Source organism: Leuciscus leuciscus (assembly GCF_965113295.1).
Source record: "Leuciscus leuciscus genome assembly, chromosome: 21".
Lineage (NCBI taxonomy): Eukaryota > Metazoa > Chordata > Actinopteri > Cypriniformes > Leuciscidae > Leuciscus > Leuciscus leuciscus.
This window is the reverse complement of record NC_138745.1, coordinates 14896374-14917780: the sequence shown is the minus strand read 5'-3', so window position 1 is coordinate 14917780 and position 21407 is coordinate 14896374. Positions and strand designations below refer to the sequence as shown.

The 21407-nt window shown below is 38.8% G+C and overlaps 2 protein-coding genes across 6 annotated transcripts in view; one reads left to right on the top strand and one right to left on the bottom strand.

Moving 5' to 3' along the window:
- Window positions 1–21407, bottom strand: part of plxdc1 (plexin domain containing 1) — a 551383-nt gene that overhangs the window by 177556 nt on the left and 352420 nt on the right. The window lies entirely within an intron of this gene.
- On the top strand, window positions 16922–20667 carry LOC309485633 (piggyBac transposable element-derived protein 4-like; the record flags this gene model as incomplete). The annotated part of the gene is made up of 5 exons (XM_082152565.1): window positions 16922–17652; window positions 18852–18920; window positions 19131–19214; window positions 19531–19620; window positions 19812–20667. Exons 1-5 carry the CDS (start codon window positions 17423–17425, stop codon window positions 20665–20667), a joined length of 1329 nt encoding a protein of 442 aa, XP_082008691.1. The 5' UTR covers window positions 16922–17422.

The following is a 21407-nucleotide window of genomic DNA, read 5'->3' as shown; positions in this document are numbered from 1 at the left end:
TCACATCCATGTGATCGGCCTCTTACAATGAACACACTGCTGAAGTTTAATCAAGATCAGTTAATGTATGCAGAAGTTATAACACACTTCCTGTTTCCATTATTCGCCATCAATTCGTGTCCTCGCCACGGCCAAACCGTTCGAGATATCAAAAATCTGTCCGCAATTTAGCATCCTCAATGTCTTGACTTCATGCTGACTGAGTTTGGAGGCGAATGGATGAATTCCCTAGGAGGAGTACATTAAATTCCACAGCATGCGTTTCCAAACAACCCATAATAGCCGACTTCCTGTTGGGCTGGCGTAAAAAGTAAAAGTACGAAAGTTGTTCGGCCCGATGAGATCTATATATGTACCGAGTGTCATATTATTACATGCAAGCGTGTCTGATTTATGGACCAAGTTTTTGGACCCCGTTCAAGGGGGCGCTGTTGAGCCCCCCTGCCACGCCCGGGTACCAGCTTCAGCCCGGCCCTGATGGCCGCGGGTTCTGACCCGTGTGCAAAGTTTCAAGAGTTTTCGAGCACGTTAAGGGTCTCAAAAGTGCCCGAAAGGTTGACAGAAAAATAAGAATAAGAAGAAGAAATATATATATATATATATATATATATATATATATATATATATATATATATATATATATATATATATATATATATATATAAATATAGCTGCGAGCAGCGATTGCGGGCCCAAGCCGGTGGCACCGCAAACCCGGTGCCTTTAGTTACCTAAAGGCACCGGGGTGGCGGTGCCGCCGGCTTTGGCCCTCCATCGCTGCTCGCAGCTATATTTATATATATATATATATATATATATATATATATATATATTTATATATGTGCGCGCATCTCACGGCAACTTGTTTTCTCATTACTGAATGATTCAGCATTTTGAACGAATCGGTTGACTCAAAGATTCAATGATCAATCCATAAACATCTGTCTCAATCATGAATGACTCAGTCATTCGAACGAATCGTTTGAATGAATGAATCAATGACTCGCTCATTAAGACGGTCGCCTGGCGACACCTAATGGCGGTTTAGTGTTATGTTTAAAAGTATCATTCTTTCCAACGTGTGTGCACCATTATCAATGTCCGTGCGGACGTCCGAATTTTACTTTCACTTTTATATTAGCGATTTAAAAGCACCCGCTCGTGTCACACGTCGATTAACCGATGGGAAAATATCCTCACAGTCATATACCTAATACATTTATATTTAAATACAATATAGGCCTACCTAGTAAAAAGTTTAATATACTATTTGTATATCCTTTTGGACACAAGAGGGCAGAATAGCCCTATGTTTGCTTTTTTGTTGAACCAAATAGCACTAAATAGCCTGTTTTTAACTTTTTTAATACTTCTTGAATTGCAAAAACAGAATAAAATGGGTTTAGTTCTAATATTTGTATAATTTTATATAAAAATAAACGGTGTATAATTACATTTGTAGAAGATATGAGATGTTTTCTGATTCCTTTTTTGACATTACTTTAATCCCTCGCCATATCAAAACCGTTTGAGATATTCAATATCCGTTCACAATTTAGCATCTTTAATGTATTTTCATCATGTTGAAAAAGTTTGGTGTGAATAAAATAAACCACTTAGCAGGACTGGGTAAAAATTCAGAGGCTGATTTTGCAAAGAAATCCACATTCAAACCAAAATATCTGACTTCCTGATGGCCGGAGCTAATGAATGTAAATTAGAAAGTTGTCCGGCTTGATGAGTACAATATACAAACTATTTTTTTTTTACTATAGTTAAAACTAACCCGCCCACTTTTGTCAAAAGCATGTTGAAAGTGACACACTTCCTGCTGCCAGTTGGTGGCGCTATAACTTTGACTCACAATAGTTACATCCATCTGATCGGCCTCTTACCACGAACACACTGCTGAAGTTTCATCAAGATCAGTTAATGTATGCAGAAGTTATTCCACTTTGTGTTTCTCTTTTCTCGCCATAAATTCGTTTCCTCGCCACGGCCAAACCGTTCGAGATATCAAAAATCCGTCTGCAATTTAGAATCCTCAATGTCTTGACTTCATGCACACCGAGTTTGGTGGGGATTGGATGAATTCTCTAGGAGGAGTACTTCGCATTCCACAGCAAGCGTTTTCCAAACAACCCATAATAGCCGACTTCCTGTTGGGCTGGCGTAAAACTTAGAGCACGAAAGTTGTTCGGCCCGATGAGATCTATATGTGTACCGAGTTTCATATCATTACATGCAAGTGTGTTTGATTTATGGACAAGTGTTCGGATCCCGTTCCAGGGGGCGCTGTTGAGCCCCCCTGCCACGCCCGGGTACCAGCTTCAGCCCGGCCCTGATGGCCGCACGTTCTGACCTGTGTGCAAAGTTTCAAGAGTTTTCGAGCACGTTTAAGGCCCCAAAAGCCCCTGAAACCTTGAAAAACAGGAATTTTAAACAAATCTCACTCAAAAGACAAATCCCCCCACCCCTCACACACACAGAGACGCAGAGGCAGAGAGAGAGAGGGAGAGAATTCTCCAAAAAATCACATTCAAACCAAAATATCTCACTTCCTGTTGGTCACAGCTTATGACTATAAATTAGAAAGTTGTCCGGCTTGATGAGAACAATATACATAACGATTTTTGTGACTCTACTTAAAACTAAGCCCCCACTTATGACTAAAGGTGGCGCTACTGAGCCCCTCACCACGCCCGTTTCTGAAACTTTGCACATGTCTACGGGCTAATAAATGTGATGTGTCTGTCGAGTTTCATCCAATTTCAAGTATGTTAAGAGTCTCAAAAGCATCAAAAAAGAATATTAAAGTTTGAAGCGTTGCCATGGCAACAGTATTAAAGATATCAAAAATCCTTTCACAGGTCTACATCTGCTGTGTGTTTACATTATACACATACAGTTTGAAGCAAATCGGGTAAAAATAAGAGGGTGATTTCAAAGCATTTTGAAAGGGACACACTTCCTGCTGCCAGTTGGTGGCGCTATAACTTTGACTCACAATAGTCACATCCATGTGATCGGCCTCTTACAACGAACACACTGCTGAAGTTTAATCAAGATCAGTTAATGTATGCAGAAGTTATAACACACTTCCTGTTTCCATTATTCGCCATCAATTCGTGTCCTCGCCACGGCCAAACCGTTCGAGATATCAAAAATCTGTCCGCAATTTAGCATCCTCAATGTCTTGACTTCATGCTGACTGAGTTTGGAGGCGAATGGATGAATTCCCTAGGAGGAGTACATTAAATTCCACAGCATGCGTTTCCAAACAACCCATAATAGCCGACTTCCTGTTGGGCTGGCGTAAAAAGTAAAAGTACGAAAGTTGTTCGGCCCGATGAGATCTATATGTGTACCAAGTTTCATATTATTACATGCAAGCGTGTCTGAATTATGGACCAAGTTTTCGGACCCCGTTCAAGGGGGCGCTGTCGAGCCCCCCTGCCACGCCTGGGTACCAGCTTCAGCCCGGCCCTGATGGCCGCGGGTTCTGACCCGTGTGCAAAGTTTCAAGAGTTTTCGAGCACGTTAAGGGTCTCAAAAGTGCCCGAAAGGTTGACAGAAAAATAAGAATAAGAAGAAGAAATATATATATATATATATATATATATATATATATATATATATATATATATATAAATATAGCTGCGAGCAGCGATTGCGGGCCCAAGCCGGTGGCACCGCAAACCCGGTGCCTTTAGTTACCTAAAGGCACCGGGGTGGCGGTGCCGCCGGCTTTGGCCCTCCATCGCTGCTCGCAGCTATATTATATATATATATATATATATATATATATATATATATATATATATATATATATATACACTCAAAATATTCCACAACAAATCCTTTAAATTTAATGTAAAAATAAAAACGAAAGTAAGCCGTGTTGGTCTCACGTAACCCTCTCAGTAGAATCAAAATGTTTCAATATTTGCGATGTATTTGGATGCTAAACTATTCTTTATTATAGGCTTTGTACTTCACTCGTGTTCCAATATCGATGGAAAAAATCATCCTCTTCACACGCGCAAAAATGTGCTTGGAAACATCACAGCGGAGCTCTGCTTACTGTGAATGGTACAAATTGTACTACTGACTATTTAAACAGACCAGTGTAATTCGTATATATTATGTTGACTATTTTTATTATTATATTTTATTAGGGCTATAATGAACAGGCTGCGATGTCAAGATTGCAATTCTGGAAGTGTGTGTGTGTGTGTGTGTGTGTGACGCTGTTGCGGTTGAACAGTGGACACATAAAAACATAAATAAAATGTATTAGTTTATTCCTACTTCCATAGGAATACATTGAAAATGCTCGCTCTACTCCGCACCATTATCAATGTCTGTGCGGACGTCTGTATTTTACTTTCGCTTTTAAGTTAGCGATTTAAAAGCCCTCAGCGGTGTCACACGTCGATTAACCGGTGGGAAAATTGTATCACAGTCACATCCCTAATATATTTATATATAAATACAATAGGCCTACCTGAAAGAGAATTTTACTTGCCCGACCAGAGTATAGCCTGATTAGAACGTCAATAACAAAAAAAAAAATTACTTGGGAATCACTAAAACGAGAGATTATTCTAATTTCATTACATTCATTTTAAGTTGCAATCAGCAGTTAATAATAAATGTATTACTGATCAATGGTAACAAGGTTGCCCTGCTGAGGCTCATGCAGCTTCTCCAGGAGAATTGTAAACAAATGAGCGCAGCACACAAAAAAGCAACCCAGTTAACAACATACTGACTATAAAAATTACAAATATGGAGTTTTTATATATTTTATAACATAGAGTTAAGCAACCTCACTTGACGAGTAGGCTACTATTTCCTGAATACAATCACGATTGAAACTGTGACATTGATTTCATACAACAGGTTAATAAACAGTTACAATTAAGTCACTTACATTTTAGATGCAATATTGACTGTTTTTGTTCTGTTTCAGAATCAAAAATAGTTAAACAAAGATCACAGCAGAACCATCGCGCATCTCACAGCAACTTGTTTTCTCATTACTGAATGATTCAGCATTTTGAAACGAATCGGTTGACTCAAAGATTCAATGGTCAATCCATAAACATCTGTCTCAATCATGAATGACTCAGTCATTCGAACGAATCATTTGAACGAATGAATCAATGACTCGCTCATTAAGATGGTCGCCTGGCGACACCTAATGGCGGTTTAGTGTTATGTTTAAAAGTATCATTCTTTCCAACGTGCACAATTATCAATGTCCGTGCGGACGTCCGTTTTTTACTTTCACTTTTATATTAGCGATTTAAAAGCACCCGCTCGTGTCACACGTCGATTAACCGATGGAAAAATATCCTCACAGTCATACCTAATACATTTATATTTAAATACAATAGGCCTACCTAGTAAAACGTTTTATATACTATTTTGATTTCCTTTTGGACACAAGAGGGCAGTATAGCCCTATGTTTGCTTTTTTGTTGAACCAAATAGCACTAAATAGCCTGTTTTTAACTTTTTCATACTCCTTGAATAGCAAAAACAGAATAAAATGGGTTTAGTTCTAATATTTGTATAATTTTATATAAAAATAAATGGTGTATAATTACATTTTTAGAAGTTATGAGATGTTTCCTGCTTCCTTTTTGACATTAATTTAATCCCTCGCCATAGCAAAACCGTTTGAGATATTCAATATCCGTTTACAATTTAGCATCATTAATATATTTGTATCATGTTGAAAAAGTTTGGTGGGAATAAAATAAATAGTTTAAGAGGAGTGGCTAAAAATTCAGAGGCTGATTTTGCAAAAAAAATCCACATTCAGACCAAAATATCTGACTTCCTGATGGCCGGAGCTAATGAATGTAAATTAGAAAGTTGTCCGGCTTGATGAGTACAATATACAAACTATTTTTTTTTTACTGTAGTTAAAACTAACCCGCCCACTTTTGTCAAAAGCATGTTGAAAGTGACACACTTCCTGCTGCCAGTTGGTGGCGCTATAACTTTGACTCACAATAGTTACATCCATCTGATCGGCCTCTTACCACGAACACACTGCTGAAGTTTCATCAAGATCAGTTAATGTATGCAGAAGTTATTCCACTTCGTGTTTCTCTTTTCTCGCCATAAATTCGTTTCCTCGCCACGGCCAAACCGTTCGAGATATCAAAAATCCGTCTGCAATTTAGAATCCTCATTGTCTTGACTTCATGCACACCGAGTTTGGTGGGGATTGGATGAATTCTCTAGGAGGAGTACTTCGCATTCCACAGCAAGCGTTTTCCAAACAACCCATAATAGCCGACTTCCTGTTGGGTTGGCGTAAAACTTAGAGCACGAAAGTTGTTCGGCCCGATGATATCTATATGTGTACTGAGTTTCAAATTAATTCATGCAAGCGTGTTTGATCTATGGACCAAGTTTTGGGACCCCGTTCAAGGGGGCGCTGTTGAGCCCCCCTGCCACGCCCGGGTACCAGCTTCAACCCGTCCCTGATGGCAGGGGGTTCCGACTTGTATGTAAAGTTTCAAGAGTTTTTGAGCACGTTAAGGACCCCAAAAGCCCCTGAAACCTTGATTAACAATATAAAAGCAATAGTCAAATCCCCCCTCCCCTCACACACACAGAGACACAGAGAGAGGGAGAGAAAATTCTTCAGAAAATTCACATTCAAACCAAAATATCTCTCTTCCTGTTGGTCGGAGATCGTTAATGTAAATTAGAAAGTTGTCCGTCTTGATGAGAACAATACACATACCAAGTTTTGTTGTTGTTGATAAAACTAACCCCCCCACTTATGACTAAAGGTGGCGCTACTGAGCCCCTCACCACGCCCGTTTCTGAAACTTTGCACATGTCTACGGGCTAATAAATGTGATGTGTCTGTCGAGTTTCATCCAATTTCAAGTATGTTAAGAGTCTCAAAAGCATCAAAAAAGAATATTAAAGTTTGAAGCGTTGCCATGGCAACAGTATTAAAGATATAAAAAATCCTTTCACAGGTCTACATCTGCCGTGTGTTTACATTATACACATAAACTTTGAAGCAAATCGGGTAAAAATAAGAGGGTGATTTCAAAGCATTTTGAAAGGGACACACTTCCTGCTGCCAGTTGGTGGCGCTATAACTTTGACTCACAATAGTCACATCCATGTGATCGGCCTCTTACAACGAACACACTGCTGAAGTTTAATCAAGATCAGTTAATGTATGCAGAAGTTATAACACACTTCCTGTTTCCATTATTCGCCATCAATTCGTGTCCTCGCCACGGCCAAACCGTTCGAGATATCAAAAAACTGTCCGCAATTTAGCATCCTCAATGTCTTGACTTCATGCTGACTGAGTTTGGAGGCGAATGGATGAATTCCATAGGAGGAGTACATTAAATTCCACAGCATGCGTTTCCAAACAACCCATAATAGCCGACTTCCTGTTGGGCTGGCGTAAAAAGTAAAAGTACGAAAGTTGTTCGGCCCGATGAGATCTATATGTGTACCGAGTTTCATATTATTACATGCAAGCGTGTCTGATTTATGGACCAAGTTTTCGGACCCCGTTCAAGGGGGCGCTGTCGAGCCCCCCTGCCACGCCCGGGTACCAGCTTCAGCCCGGCCCTGATGGCCGCGGGTTCTGACCCGTGTGCAAAGTTTCAAGAGTTTTCGAGCACGTTAAGGGTCTCAAAAGTGCCCGAAAGGTTGACAGAAAAATAAGAATAAGAATAATAAATATATAAATATAGCTGCGAGCAGCGATTGCGGGCCCAAGCCGGTGAAACCGCCACCCCGGTGCCTTTAGTGTAACTAAAGGCACCAGGGTGGCGGTGCCACCGGCTTGGGCCCTCCATCGCTGCTCGCAGCTATATTTATATATATATATATATATATATATATATTTTTTTTAAGTGTGTTTATATATATATATTTTTTGTTTTTTTTGTTTTTTTTGTTTTTTTTGTTATATATATATATATATATATATATATATATTACATTTTTTGGATGCTAAACATTTGTTTATTATAGGCTTTGTACTTCACTCACGTTCCACTATTGAAGGGAAAAATTATCCTCTTCACATGCGCAAATATGTGCTTGGAAACATCACAGTTTAGCGGTGATTACTGTGTTTAAATAGTCAGTACAATTCATACTATTCAGAGCAGTGTAATTTTTATATGTTAGGTTGACTATTTAGGGCCCGAGCACCGATGGTGAGAGGACCCTATTGTTTTTGCTCTGTTTATTATTATTCTTCTTCTCCAAAGTGAATCGCTTTTTAGAGGGCCTAAACATGCTCGAAAACTCATGAAACTTTGCACACGCTTCAGAAGTGGTGAAAATGTACATGTGATGTGGGTTTCAGAATTGGGCGGGGCAAATTCGGTAAATTATTGCCCCCACATTTTGCCCCGGCTCTACGTTTCACGTACAGGTATGAAATTTAGTACATACATGTAATGACCCAATACCTACAAAAAAGTCTCTTGGAGCATAGCCCTAAACACTACAGGAAGTCAGCTATTTTGAACTTCCTCTCAGATTTTGGGCAGTTTTTGCTATTTCCTGATGTTGTACTTTAACGAACTCCTCCTACAGTTTTGATCTGATCCTCTTCAAATTTGGTGAGTGTAATCTTAAGACCTTTGCGACGTTAAATTGCGAAGATCTTGAGTTTTCGTCGAAGGGTGTGCCCTCGGCGGCCTGACAAACGTACACCCAATTTTGGCCTTTTGGTGATGTATGATCAGATAAGTTCAATATTAATGTTGCTTGCAGTTCCGATGTTGCTAGGCAACCACAGACAGCCTGCAGTAACTCAGGCATACAATGTCCGATCTACCCCAAACTTCACATGTTTCATAAGAGTCCTGTCCTAAACACATGACCATCCTCATATTTGGTTATAGCAATAGCGCCACCTGCTGGTAGCAGGAAGTGTGGCAAATACAAAACGTGCTCGAAAAATCATGAAACTTTGCACACGCTTCAGAAGTGGTGAAAATGTACGTGTGATATGGTTTTCAAAATTGGGTGGGGCAAAATGGCTTAATTATTGCCCCTACATTTTGCCCCGGCTCTACGTTTCACATACAGGTATGAAATTTGGTACATACATGTAATTACCCAATACCTACAAAAAGTATCTTGGAGCGTAGCCCTAAACACAACAGGAAGTCAGCTATTTTGAACTTCCTCTCAGATTTCGTGCAGTTTTTGCCATTTCCTGATGTTGTACTTTAACGAACTCCTCCTACAGTTTTGATCTGATCCTCTTCAAATTTGGTGAGTGTAATCTTAAGGCCTTCCCTAAAGCCACCGGGTGGCGGTGGCAGGGGTGCGAGGGCCCTTTTCATCGCTGCTTGCAGCTTTAATTTATTATTATATTTTATAAAGGCTATAATGAACAGACTGCGATATCAAGATTGCAATGCGCTCGCTCTGCACCATTATCAATGTCCGTGCGGACGAACATATTTTACTTTCGTTTTTAAGTTACCGATTCAAAAGCCCCCAGCGATGTCACACATCGATTAACCGGTGGGAAAATTTTCCCACAGTCACATCCCTAATATATTTATATATAAATACAATAGGCCAACCTGAAAGAGAATTTTACTTGCCCGATTGAATGATCAATCCATAAACATATGTCTTAATCATGAATGACTCAGTCATTCAAACGAATCGTTTGAACGAATGAATCAATGACTCACTCATTAAGACGGTCGCCTGGCGACACTTAATGGCGGTTTAGTGTTACGGTATGTTTAAAAGTATCATTCTTTCCAACGTGTGTGTGATTTGTGTGTGGAACATTATCAATGTCCGTGCGGACGTCCGTATTTTTCTTTCACATTTATATTAGCAATTTAAAAGCACCCGCTCGTGTCACACGTCGATTAACCGGTGGGAAAATATCTTCAGACACATACCTAATAAATGTATATTTAAATACAATATTGGCCTACCTAGTAAAAAGTTGTATATACTATTTTGATGTCCTTTTGGACACAAGAGGGCAGAATAGCCCTATGCATGACTTTTTTTTTTTTTTTACTTTACTGTTTTTTTCAATTTTAGAATAAAATTAGAATAAAATTCTTTTTAAAAACAGAAAAAAATGGGTTTAGTTGTAATATTTGTATACTTTTATATAGAAATAAATGGTATATAATTACATTTTTAGAAGATTTGAGGCTTTTTAGTGTTTCCTTTTTGGACATTAATCCCTCGCCATAGCAAAACCGTTTGAGATATTTATTATCCGTTCACAATTTAGCATATTTAATGTATTTTCATCATGTTGAAAAAGTTTGGTGGGAATAAAATAAATAGTTTAAGAGGAGTGGCTAAAACTTCAGAGGCTGATTTAGCAAAAAAATCCACATTCAGACCAAAATATCTGACTTCCTGATGGCCGGAGCTAATGAATGTAAATTAGAAAGTTGTCCGGCTTGATGAGTACAATATACAAACAATTTTTTTTTTACTGTAGTTAAAACTAACCCCCCCACTTTTGTCAAAAGCATGTTGAAAGTGACACACTTCCTGCTGCCAGTTGGTGGCGCTATAACTTTGACTCACAATAGTTACATACATCTGATCGGCCTCTTACCACGAACACACTGCTGAAGTTTCATCAAGATCAGTTAATGTATGCAGAAGTTATTCCACTTCGTGTTTCTCTTTTCTCGCCATAAATTCGTTTCCTCGCCACGGCCAAACCGTTCGAGATATCAAAAATCCGTCCGCAATTTAGAATCCTCAATGTCTTGACTTCATGCACACCGAGTTTGGTGGGGATTGGATGAATTCTCTAGGAGGAGTACTTCGCATTCCACAGCAAGCGTTTTCCAAACAACCCATAATAGCCGACTTCCTGTTGGGCTGGCGTAAAACTTAGAGCACGAAAGTTGTTCGGCCCGATGATATCTATATGTGTACTGAGTTTCAAATTAATTCATGCAAGCGTGTTTGATCTATGGACCAAGTTTTGTGACCCCGTTCAAGGGGGCGCTGTTGAGCCCCCCTGCCACGCCCGGGTACCAGCTTCAACCCGTCCCTGATGGCAGGGGGTTCCGACTTGTATGTAAAGTTTCAAGAGTTTTTGAGCACGTTAAGGACCCCAAAAGCCCCTGAAACCTTGATTAACAATATAAAAGCAATAGTCAAATCCCCCCTCCCCTCACACACACAGAGACACAGAGAGAGGGAGAGAAAATTCTTCAGAAAATCCACATTCAAACCAAAATATCTCTCTTCCTGTTGGTCGGAGATCGTTAATGTAAATTAGAAAGTTGTCCGTCTTGATGAGAACAATACACATACCAAGTTTTGTTGTTGTTGATAAAACTAACCCCCCCACTTATGACTAAAGGTGGCGCTACTGAGCCCCTCACCACGCCCGTTTCTGAAACTTTGCACATGTCTACGGGCTAATAAATGTGATGTGTCTGTTGAGTTTCATTCAATTTCAAGTATGTTAAGAGTCTCAAAAGCATCAAAAAAGAATATTAAAGTTTGAAGCGTTGCCATGGCAACAGTATTAAAGATATCAAAAATCCTTTCACAGGTCTACATCTGCCGTGTGTTTACATTATACACATAAACTTTGAAGCAAATCGGGTAAAAATAAGAGGGTGATTTCAAAGCATTTTGAAAGGGACACACTTCCTGCTGCCAGTTGGTGGCGCTATAACTTTGACTCACAATAGTCACATCCATGTGATCGGCCTCTTACAACGAACACACTGCTGAAGTTTCATCAAGATCAGTTAATGTATGCAGAAGTTATAACACACTTCCTGTTTCCATTATTCGCCATCAATTCGTGTCCTCGCCACGGCCAAACCGTTCGAGATATCAAAAATCTGTCCGCAATTTAGCATCCTCAATGTCTTGACTTCATGCTGACTGAGTTTGGAGGCGAATGGATGAATTCCCTAGGAGGAGTACATTAAATTCCACAGCATGCGTTTCCAAACAACCCATAATAGCCGACTTCCTGTTGGGCTGGCGTAAAAAGTAAAAGTACGAAAGTTGTTCGGCCCGATGAGATCTATATGTGTACCGAGTTTCATATTATTACATGCAAGCGTGTCTGATTTATGGACCAAGTTTTCGGACCCCGTTCAAGGGGGCGCTGTCGAGCCCCCCTGCCACGCCCGGGTACCAGCTTCAGCCCGGCCCTGATGGCCGCGGGTTCTGACCCGTGTGCAAAGTTTCAAGAGTTTTCGAGCACGTTAAGGGTCTCAAAAGTGCCCGAAAGGTTGACAGAAAAATAAGAATAAGAAGAATAATAATAAATAATTCTACCGAAAACAATAGGGCCTTCGCCCTTTCAGGGCTTGGGCCCTAATAATAATAATAAATAATCCTACCGAAAACAATAGGGCCTTCGCCCTTTCAGGGCTTGGGCCCTAATAATCCTACCGAAAACAATAGGGCCTTCGCCCTTTCAGGGCTTGGGCCCTAATAATAATAATAAATAATCCTACCGAAAACAATAGGGCCTTCGCCCTTTCAGGGCTTGGGCCCTAATAAATAATCCTACCGGAAACAATAGGGCCTTCGCCCTTTCAGGGCTTGGGCCCTAATAATCCTACCGAAAACAATAGGGCCTTCGCCCTTTCAGGGCTTGGGCCCTAATAATTCTACCGAAAACAATAGGGCCTTCGCCCTTTCAGGGCTTGGGCCCTAATAAACAGAGCAAAAACAATAGGGTCCTCTCACCATCGGTGCTCGGGCCCTAATAATAATAATTAAAGCTGCAAGCAGCGATGAAAAGGGCCCTCGCACCCCTGCCACCGCCACCCGGTGGCTTTAGGAAAGGCCTTAAGATTACACTCATATATATATATATGATATATATATATGTAGGCTACATATATATATATATATATATGTGTTTATGTGTATATATATACTATTATATATACACATATATAATATATATATATTAATATATATATATTACTTGTCTTACCTTATTCTGATTTTATGATACACTCAAAATATTCCACAACAAATCCTTTAAATTTAATGTAAAAATAAAAACGAAAGTAAGTGTTGGGCTCACGTAACCCTATCATTAGAATCAAAACGTTTCAACAGTTGTGATGTATTTGGATGCTAAACTATTCTTTATTATAGGCTTTGTACTTCACTCGGTTTCCGTATGAACAAAATGATGTGCCAATTATGTTTTTATGTGTCTACTGTTAAATCACACACACATTCCAGCATTGCAAACTTGACATCGCAGCCTGTTCATTATAGCCTTAATAAAATATAATAAAATAGTAAACCTAACATAAACACACTGCTCTGTTTAAATAGTCAGTAGTACAATTCGTACATTAACAGTAAGCACTGCTCCACTGTGATTTTTCCAAGCACATTTTTGCGCGTGTGAAGAGGATGATTTATATTTATGTACACTCGCAATGAAACACAACATGGTGCTTTTGTAAAATAAATTCAAGCAATCCACCCCCCGAAATGGCGTTCAATTTAAAATTAAACTAAAAGCTCTTGGCTAAACAGGCATTCATAACTGTGAACTGTGAACGTTTTTTAGTTAATTCCTACTTCCATAGGAATTCATTGAAAATGCTCGCTCTACTCAGCACCATTATTCAAGTCTGTGCAGACATCTGTATTTTACTTTAAGTTAGCGATTTAAAAGCCCCCAGCGGTGTCACACGTCGATTAACCGACATCCCTAATATATTTATATATATACACAATAGGCCTACCTGAAAGAGAATTTAGCTTGCCCGACCAGAGTAGCCTGATTAGAACGTCAATGACAAAAAATAACTTGGGAATCACAGAAAAACAAGAGATTATTCTAATTTTATTACATTCATTTTAAGTTGCAATCAACAGTTGATAATAAATGTATTACTGATCAATGGTAACAAGGTTGCGCACCTGAGGCTCGTGCAGCTTCTCCAGGAGAAACGTAAACAAATGAGCGCAGCTCACAAAAAAGAAACCCAATTAACAACATACTGACTATAAAAATTACAAATATGGAGTTTTTATATATTTTATAACCTATGATAGAGTTAAGCAACCTCACTTGACGAGTAGGCTACTGTTTCCTGAATACAATCACGATTGAAACTGTGACATTGATTTCATACAACAGGTTAATAAACAGTTATAATTAAGTCACTTACATTTTAGATGCAATATTGACTGTTTTTGTTAAGTTTCAGCAGCAAAAATAGTTAAACAAAGATCACAGCAGAACCGTCGCGCATCTCACAGCAACTTGTTTTCTCATTACTGAATGATTCAGCATTTAGAACGAATCGGTTGACTCAAAGATTCAATGATCAATCCATAAACATCTGTCTCAATCATGAATGACTCAGTCATTCGAACGAATCGTTTGAACGAATGAATCAATGACTCGCTCATTTAAGACGGTCGCCTGGCGACACCTAATGGCGGTTTAGTGTTATGTTTAAAAGTATCATTCTTTCCAACGTGTGTGCACCATTATCAATGTCCGTGCGGACGTCCGAATTTTACTTTCACTTTTATATTAGCGATTTAAAAGCACCCGCTCGTGTCACACGTCGATTAACCGTTGGGAAAATATCCTCACAGTCATATACCTAATACATTTATATTTAAATACAATATAGGCCTACCTAGTAAAAAGTTTTATATACTATATTTATATCCTTTTGGACACAAGAGGGCAGTATAGCCCTATATTTGCTTTTTTGTTGAACCAAATAGCACTAAATAGCCTGTTTTTAACTTTTTTTGTACTTCTTGAATTGCAAAAACAGAATAAAATGGGTTTAGTTCTAATATTTGTATAATTTTATATAAAAATAAACGGTGTCTAATTTCATTTGTAGAAGATATGAGATGTTTTCTGATTCCTTTTTTGACATTACTTTAATCCCTCACCATATCAAAACCGTTTGAGATATTCAATATCCGTTCACAATTTAGAATCTTTAATGTATTTTCATCATGTTGAAAAAGTTTGGTGTGAATAAAATAAACCACTTAGCAGGAGTGGGTAAAAATGCAGAGGCTGAATTTGCAAATAAATCCACATTCAAACCAAAATATCTGACTTCCTATTGGTCAGAGCTAATGGCTGCAAATTAGAAAGTTGTCCTGCTCGATGAGACCAATATACGTACTTAATTTTGTAATTGTGGGTAAAACTAACCCCCCCACTTTTGTCAAAAACATTTTGAAAGTGACACACTTCCTGCTACCAGTTGGTGGCGCTATAACTTTGACTCACAATAGTTACATTCATCTGATCGGCCTCTTACTACGAACACACTGCTGAAGTTTCATCAAGATCAGTTAATGTGTGCAGAAGTTATAACACTTTGTATTTCTCTTTTCTCGCCATAAATTCGTTTCCTCGCCACGGCCAAACCGTTAGAAATATCAAAAATCCGTCCGCAATTTAGCATCCTCAATGTCTTGACTTCATGCTGACCGAGTTTTGTGGGGATTGGACGAATTCTCTAGGAGGAGTATTTCACATTCCACAGCAAGCGTTTTCCAAACAACCCATAATAGCCGACTTCCTGTTGGGCTGGTGCAAAACTTAGAGCACGAAAGTTGTTCGGCCCGATGAGATCTATATGTGTGCTGAGTTTCATATTAATTCATGCAAGCTAGTTTGATCTATGGACCAAGTTTTTGGACGCCATTCCAGGGGGGGCTGTTGAGCCCCCCTGCCACGCCCGGGTACCAGCTTTAGCCAGGCCCTGATGGCCGCAGGTTCTGACCTGTGTGCAAAGTTTCATGAGTTTTCGAGCACGTTAAGGGCCCCAAAAGCCCCTGAAACCTTGAAAAACAATTATAAAAGCAGTCTCTCCTAACAGACAAATCCCCCACACCCCACACACACTCACACACACACACAGAGAGAGAGAGAATTCTCCCAAAAAATCACATTCAAACCAAAATATCTCACTTCCTGTTGGTCAGAGCTTATGACTTTAAATTAGAAAGTTGTCCGGCTTGATGAGAACAATACACATACCAAGTTTTGTTGCTGTTGATAAAACTAACCCCCCCACTTATGACTAAAGGTGGTGCTACTGAGCCCCTCACCACGCCCGTTTCTGAAACTTTGCACATGTCTACGGGCTAATAAATGTGATGTGTCTGTCGAGTTTCATCCAATTTCAAGTATGTTAAGAGTCTCAAAAGCATCAAAAAAGAACATTAAAGTTTGAAGCATTGCCATGGCAACAGTATTAAAGATATCAAAAATCCTTTCACAGGTCTACATCTGCCGTGTGTTTACATTATACACATAAACTTTGAAGCAAATCGGGTAAAAATAAGAGGGTGATTTCAAAGCATTTTGAAATGGACACACTTCCTGCTGCCAGTTGGTGGCGCTATAACTTTGACTCACAATAGTCACATCCATGTGATCGGCCTCTTACAACGAACACACTGCTGAAGTTTAATCAAGATCAGTTAATGTATGCAGAAGTTATAACACACTTCCTGTTTCCATTATTCGCCATCAATTCGTGTCCTCGCCACGGCCAAACCGTTCGAGATATCAAAAATCTGTTTGCTTAGCATCCTCAATGTCTTGACTTCATGCTGACTGAGTTTGGAGGCGAATGGATGAATTCCCTAGGAGGAGTACATTAAATTCCACAGCATGCGTTTCCAAACAACCCATAATAGCCGACTTCCTGTTGGGCTGGCGTAAAAAGTAAAAGTACGAAAGTTGTTTGGCCCGATGAGATCTACAGATGGTGGACAACCAGAATGCCTATTACCGCCGCGCCAGCGAAAATAAACCAGCCGCATTTCAAAGTCGTTCCCAAAATGACCGCCAGGTGGCGCAAAGGGACGTTGTGCAAAACAGCAGCAATTACCGTATTTTAACCCTCTGAGGTCGAGAAACGCGCCGACGCGTTTTGCTGGATTTTTTTCACATAGCAGCAACATAAACTTAAAAAAATCCGTCATTTATGGTCATATAAATAAAATAAATACATGATTATAAACTATAGAGGGTCTTCTTTTTTTTGTGTACACTCACATTAACATCAAAACCTTGTTTTTATTTTTAAATAAATAAAATAAACAGGGTGTGCTTTCAGCTCACTCTGTCTCCGCAAAAATCTTTCTGGAACAAGTCTGGGAAATTAACTGCAACTCAGCGAATACTTATCACACAACCATGAAACATGCGTCTAAAGAAAGCTTTAAATTTCTACTTTTAAATAAAACAGTTCACATTCAAAACAAATATTCTCCTGCAATGTAATCTGTATGAAACTAAAGTGAAGTACAGTTTCTCCCGTCTCATCTAATTAGCTGTAATTAGTTCACGCCCTCTCGCAGAGCGCGCTATTCATAAGATAATGTGCTGAGGTGATCTATGCAAAATAAGGTAAAAAGCTCCCTGAAATGCTTTAAAACCAGCAAGTTTCATTCATTCACTTTCCTGCGCCGTTGGAAGATGACGCGATACACCAGTGAGGAAGCCCTTCAGCTCGTCCTGGATAGTGATGAAGAGTTCACTTTTTCCTCAGAAGAAGAAGAGGACTCTGACAATGAACGTTTGTATTTTGAAGAGCGACTTGATCCAGGCGTGGATATTTCGGATGAGTAAGTCTTTTTAAATCTACTTGCATTAGTTGACAAGCTATTTTGTATAAACGTAGGCTACATATTTTACTGGTTGGACCATTTCCATACTTGTCATTCAGAGTAATTATATTTAAATGGTCTAGGCTATGCTTTATAAAGTAGGAGAGAGGCTTCATGCAGTCTGTTTTCTTTCGTTTTTAATAGTTTTGTTTAAAATAACACATTTCGAGCTTTCTATATATTTCTCTGGTATTTTAGGCAAAGCTTATGAGTTTGGGTTCATTTATGAGGCCTCCAGTTCCTGCTATTTTTAATTCTTATGTTTTAAATACAGGCATTTGGTTGATGAAACAACTATTAAAATTAAGATACAATTAATACAAAACAAAATTCACTTTAAAGAAAGGCTTTATACAAAAAATAAACTTAATGAAATGGTCAAAATCTTCTCTGCCCACTCCATTTGTCTCGCGATTGCGCATGATCTTACTCATGCTTTTCACTTTTCATATAATCAACATAAATGAAATAAAAATAAAAAAAAAGATTTTATTTAAACCTAAATATGAACTAAATTGTTTTATTTAATGACTAGGCTACAACACGTAGGCCAATTAGCCTACAGTACAGAGAAATTAGTTGACAAGCTATTTTAAATAAACATAGGCTACAGATTTTACTGGTTGGACCATTTCCATACTTTCCATTCAGAGTAATTTATATTTAAATGGTCTAGGCTATGCTGTATAAAGTAGGAGAGAGGCTTCATGCATAAATAAACTTATTTGCACAAACGCGTTTCGGCGCGTGCCTTCAGAACACTTTATACAGCAAGCCTAGACATGCTGTATATATGTACAAAGTTTAGATTATAGGCCTGTGTGAAAGTTAGAATTTTGAAATTAATTTAGAAAATATTATGTATGTTTAGATTATATTTTGACTAGTGTTTATGCTGCCTCATTATCATCAACGAAGAGTGCTTGCAAATATCTATTGCAAATGTGTGTATGTGCTGAAATGTGTAAATATGCCCAGCTGATGAATTGCAAATGTGTTAATGTTTGCGTTGTGCTATCTCCGTAATGGCCCATTGACACACAATATATGCCTACAGCACGTGTCTACAATTATTTGCATCAGTTATTCATATAGACTAATGGTAATATACTTTGAAATATTTATGTTATAATAGTTTTCAACTTTTTTTAAAACAGGAATGTAGCTGCATCTCCTTCATCTGCAACTCGGAGGGCGCGCAGCAACACAGTTGAACGTCAGAAAGAGTAAGTACATATTTACCAATGTTTGTGCAATTTTGTTTATATACTTATTACAATATGAGCCTGTATGAATTTATTTATTTTTAGAGGTTGGTTGATAATGTTACATTTTTTTCTTTGTGTTATCTTATCAGCATGCTAATGCCCATCAGTTGTGCATGTGCTGGAATAGTACTCTATATGATAATAATAGTTTTCAACTTTTTTTGAAAGGAATGATGTAGGTTGCTCACTCTCACCTCTCACTGCAACTCGCACTAAGAGGGCACGCAGCAACACAGACAGAAATCAGAAGGAGTAAGTACATATTTACCCACTATTTTACAGATGTTAGACCAATTTTGTTTATATACTTAGTGATGCTACAAATGTACATGTGCCTGCCTGTGTGGATTGCCAGACACAATTGCAAAACACAATTACCAGACACAATTGCAAAAATTGTGGTGTTATGTAGGCCTATGCACAATATTACAATTAGTGATTGGTAATGTTAGTATAAAAGAGCTTATTTTTGTTGTTTTACCAAAATGCTGACTGTCCATCAGTTATGCATGTGCTGGCATAGTACTTTGTTCAACCTTTATTAATATTAATATTATTATTTTTATAGGAATGTGGTAGCATCACTCTCAACCTCACCTGCAACTCGCACTGGGAGGTCACGCGACAGGTGTCGTTCAGTTTTGAGAACAACTGAAAAGTAAGTACACTTATTCCCTTTCTTTCAGATATTAGTATAATTCTGTTTACATATTCTGGTTTTACATAGTACATACAAACATTATGTGTCTGTATGGCTTTGCATCTGGCCAATGTTACTTATAATGATTGAAATGCAGTTGTTATATTTTGTTTAATAAACATGCTCACAGTTGTTTGTTTGTTTTACAGCTATAAAGGTGATGGTGATCATCAGACGCCTGTTGCAAAGAGGGCCAAGACAAACAATCAGACAAGCAACAAGCAGTCTACTCTGTCATGGAAAACAGAGACTGACATTGATATGGTTCCACAGACTCTGAGATTCCTGCCTGCACGGGAACCTGGACCACAGCTGAGTCCAGCTGATGCACACACTCCTCTGAGTCTCTTCAAAATGTTTTTTTCTGAGAATGCAGTGTCAACTCTGTGCCACAACACCAATGCTCAAGCTGCTGGTGCAATTGCAAAAGGCCGCAAATATAAATGGACTGATATCAGCATCAGCGAGATGTACAGATACATTGGGCTGCTTTTTTACATGGCTATGGTGAAGATGAGCTCCATCAGCGACTACTGGCGGCAAGACAGTCTTTTCTCTTTGCCTTTTCCTGCCACAATCATGTCCCGGGACAGATACCGCACCATTTCATGGAATGTGCACATGAGTCACCCAGATGCAGATAAAGAGAATGACAGAAAGAGGGGCACACCTGAACATGACCGGCTTTTCAGGGTCAAACCTCTCATGGACACCATACGTCATGTTTGTAAAGCCATCTATCATCCTAAAATAAACTTAGCTGTCGATGAGAGAATGGTGGCATGCAAAGCACACACAGGTATGACGCAGTACATGAAAGCCAAACCAACCAGATGGGGTTTCAAGTTGTTTGTTCTTGCAGACTCATCAAATGGATACACTTTGGACTTTTCTGTGTACACAGGAAAGAACAACTTTCCTTCAGGCCATGGACTGTCACATGATGTTGTAACATCTCTTTTGGACTGTAAAGTTTTAGGCTCTGGGTACCATGGTAAATGGTAAATGGACTGCATTTATATAGCGCTTTCACAGACCTATGGCCACCAAAGCGCTTTATATATAGCCTCACATTCACCCATTCACTCACACATTCATACACCGACGGCGGTGTCAGCCATGCAAGGCGCCACCCAGCTCGTCGGGAGCAGCTGGGGTTAGGTGTCTTGCTCATGGACACCTCGACACTTGGTCAGGTGGAACCGGGGATTGAACCACCAACCTTCCAGTTTGTAGACAACCTACATGAACCACTGAGCTCAGTGGAATTTTAATTTGGTTTTAATTTTAATTTTTAATTTGGTTTTAATTTTGGTTTTAATTTTAATTTAATTTAATTTTAATTTGGAATTTTAATTTTACTGGGTTTAATTACTCAGTAAAATTAATCTCATTGACTTCCATAGTAATTTTTTTCCTACTATGGAAGTCAATGAGACCAAAAACTGTCTGGTTACTGACATTCTTCTAAATATCTTCCTTTCTGTTCAGCAGAAGAAAGAAATTCATACAGGTTTGAAACAACATGAGGGCGAGTATATGATGACAGAATTTTCATTTTAAAGTGGAGTATCCCTTTAAATTATACTTTTATCTCTGTAAAGCTGCTTTGAAACAATCTACATTGTTAAAAGCGCTATATAAATGAAGATGACTTGACTTGATAAACAAAATACACAATGCAATTACAGATACCATTGAAATATCACATTTATGTATTTATAGTCCTTAGTAAGTATAAGAAT